General features: G+C 62.9%; 1 protein-coding gene across 1 annotated transcript; it reads right to left on the bottom strand.

The window, feature by feature from the left end:
• On the bottom strand, positions 1 to 795 carry UBALD2 (UBA like domain containing 2). Its single transcript, XM_006756376.2, has one exon. It carries the CDS (start codon positions 572 to 574, stop codon positions 257 to 259), a length of 318 nt encoding a protein of 105 aa, XP_006756439.1. The 5' UTR covers positions 575 to 795; the 3' UTR covers positions 1 to 256.
• Positions 796 to 1,948: the final 1,153 nt, after the last annotated feature.

Here is a 1,948-nt window from a genome sequence, read left to right as displayed (position 1 = left end):
TTAGTTAGTCATATTTATATATTTATATATTACAGTTATATATTAAAAACAGAAAAAACTTGCCTGAAGAGAAACTCCTGAAGGACCCAAGTGGCTCAGGAAGTTTGCTATTCCCCCCACCCCCCCAAATTCCTTTATAAAATCTTCCAGTGCGATCTTCAGGAAACCCCCGCCCGCCCCAGCCCCCGACCCGGCCCTCCTGTGTCCCCACGACCCAGACTGCCCAGCTCCAGCCCAGCGCGTGGCGTGTCCAGTCTCATCTCTGGCCGTCCATGGCAGCCATGGCTTTCTGCGGGGCGCCCCCCTGCTGGGCTCCGGGGGGCCACGTGGGCTGTGGGTGGTGGAGGTGGTGGAAGCTGTGGGCCGTTGGGGAGGAGGGCGGCATCCAGCTGGCCTGGTGGCTGGGTGGGGACGAGGCCCAGAAGGGGCTGAAGTTTGCAGGGGGCGAGCAGGCCACGGCTGTCATGGGGCTGTTGTTGTTCTGCAGGCCCTCGGACGTGCGCAGCTTGGAGAACATGGCCAGGGCGTCGGGGAAGTTGGGCGGCGTGGCCGGCGTGTTGCTGGGGGTGCACATCTGCTCAGAGAGACACAGGTGTCGGGAGGGCTGTCTACCGGCCCGAGTCCCGGCCTCACTGCCTGGCCCCCGGCCCTCGGTGGGGCTCACCCAGCGGCCCCTTTACTCCCAGTCGCAGCCCGCGAGCAGCTTCAACAGCACAAAGCACGCCTCTCGCCCACGCCAACAAGAACAAGAAAATAAGGACACACCGGCCATTTTCACCCAAACCAGGGGAGCTCCCCGTGCTGAGGCCACCGAGGCCCGTCAGGAGTAAAAGGTCAATTCCCACCGGCAGCCGGTCAGGTTAAAGCGAGGCCAGGGAGCAGCCAGGACCCCACTGTGGCCGCAGCCCGGGTAGAAGCCCATGGGCCCGTCAATAATCCGCCTGATGTTCCGAGGTTGCGGGTCCAGGAGGGCGGCCAGACCCAGGGTCTGCCTCCCGGGCCAGCCTTGGAGAGGCCCGTGTTGGCCTCAGGCCACGGGAACACCAGCGCGAGTGTCTCACTTCTCCCTGCCTCGTCAGGTTTTCCCGTTACCCCCTCAGACTGCAGATGAGGAAACTGAGGCCCGGACCTGTCACTGGACAGACACCCACTGCAGGGGCAACGCCGGACGAGGTCCGCAGGCCCAAGCTCTGAGCCTCCTCAGCCCTTCGCCAGCCGCACAGTCAGGTGCCACTTTGTGGGTGGGCTCCCCCAGGACAAAAACCGGGGTTTCGGTTTCCTGAGTCCCAGCATCTCCCCCCCCCACCCCCAGGCTGCTCTTGGCAGAGGCTGGCAGAGCATCTGTCTGTCCAGCACCTCTCAGCCCTCTTCCTGGGGGTCACCACAAACACCCCATCTGCTGTCTTCTACTACCCTGGGAGGGGGCTCCCCAAACTCTATCCCTTGCCACTTCTGATGAGGGAGCCCCAGCCAGGAAGGGCAGGAGCTGGGGTGGGGGCTGGAACTGGCACTCTCCCTGTGAACCAGGGACAGTATGGGGGGATGGAGGTACCATCCACCCTCCCCAGGCGCACCTCGCCAGGGGGCGGGAAGCAGAGAAGGCCCGCACAAAGCGGTCGACCTCGCCAAGCTTCTCCCTTTCCCAGGAAGCCACGGGAGTCTATCTTTGAATTTCTCCTAATTTTAGCAACACTGGCCCCTCCCCCAGGCCCAGGATGGGGAGCAAGATACTAGGTCTCTTCACCTGGCAGGGAGGGAGCTTTCAGGGCTCTGCAGCTAAGCCCCAGCCAGACCCAGACCTGTTCCCCGCGGCTGCTAGGGAGCTCTGATCATTGTCTGCCTCAGGGCAGCCACTGGACTCAGTGCGGGCCTGGCCTCACCCAGACCAGCCTGTTTCCCTCCTCCCTTCACTATTCCCCACCCCCACCCCAGGGCTGACTTCTCTGCA

This window comes from Myotis davidii, unplaced genomic scaffold, assembly GCF_000327345.1.
Source record: "Myotis davidii unplaced genomic scaffold, ASM32734v1 scaffold274, whole genome shotgun sequence".
In the NCBI taxonomy this organism is placed as follows: Eukaryota; Metazoa; Chordata; class Mammalia; order Chiroptera; family Vespertilionidae; genus Myotis; species Myotis davidii.
This window is presented reverse-complemented; position numbering and strand designations above follow the sequence as displayed.

Bases quoted from the DNA above. Each gene is read 5' to 3' on its own strand.
- UBALD2 (XM_006756376.2), bottom strand. From the start codon at position 574: ATGTGCACCCCCAGCAACACGCCGGCCACGCCGCCCAACTTCCCCGAC.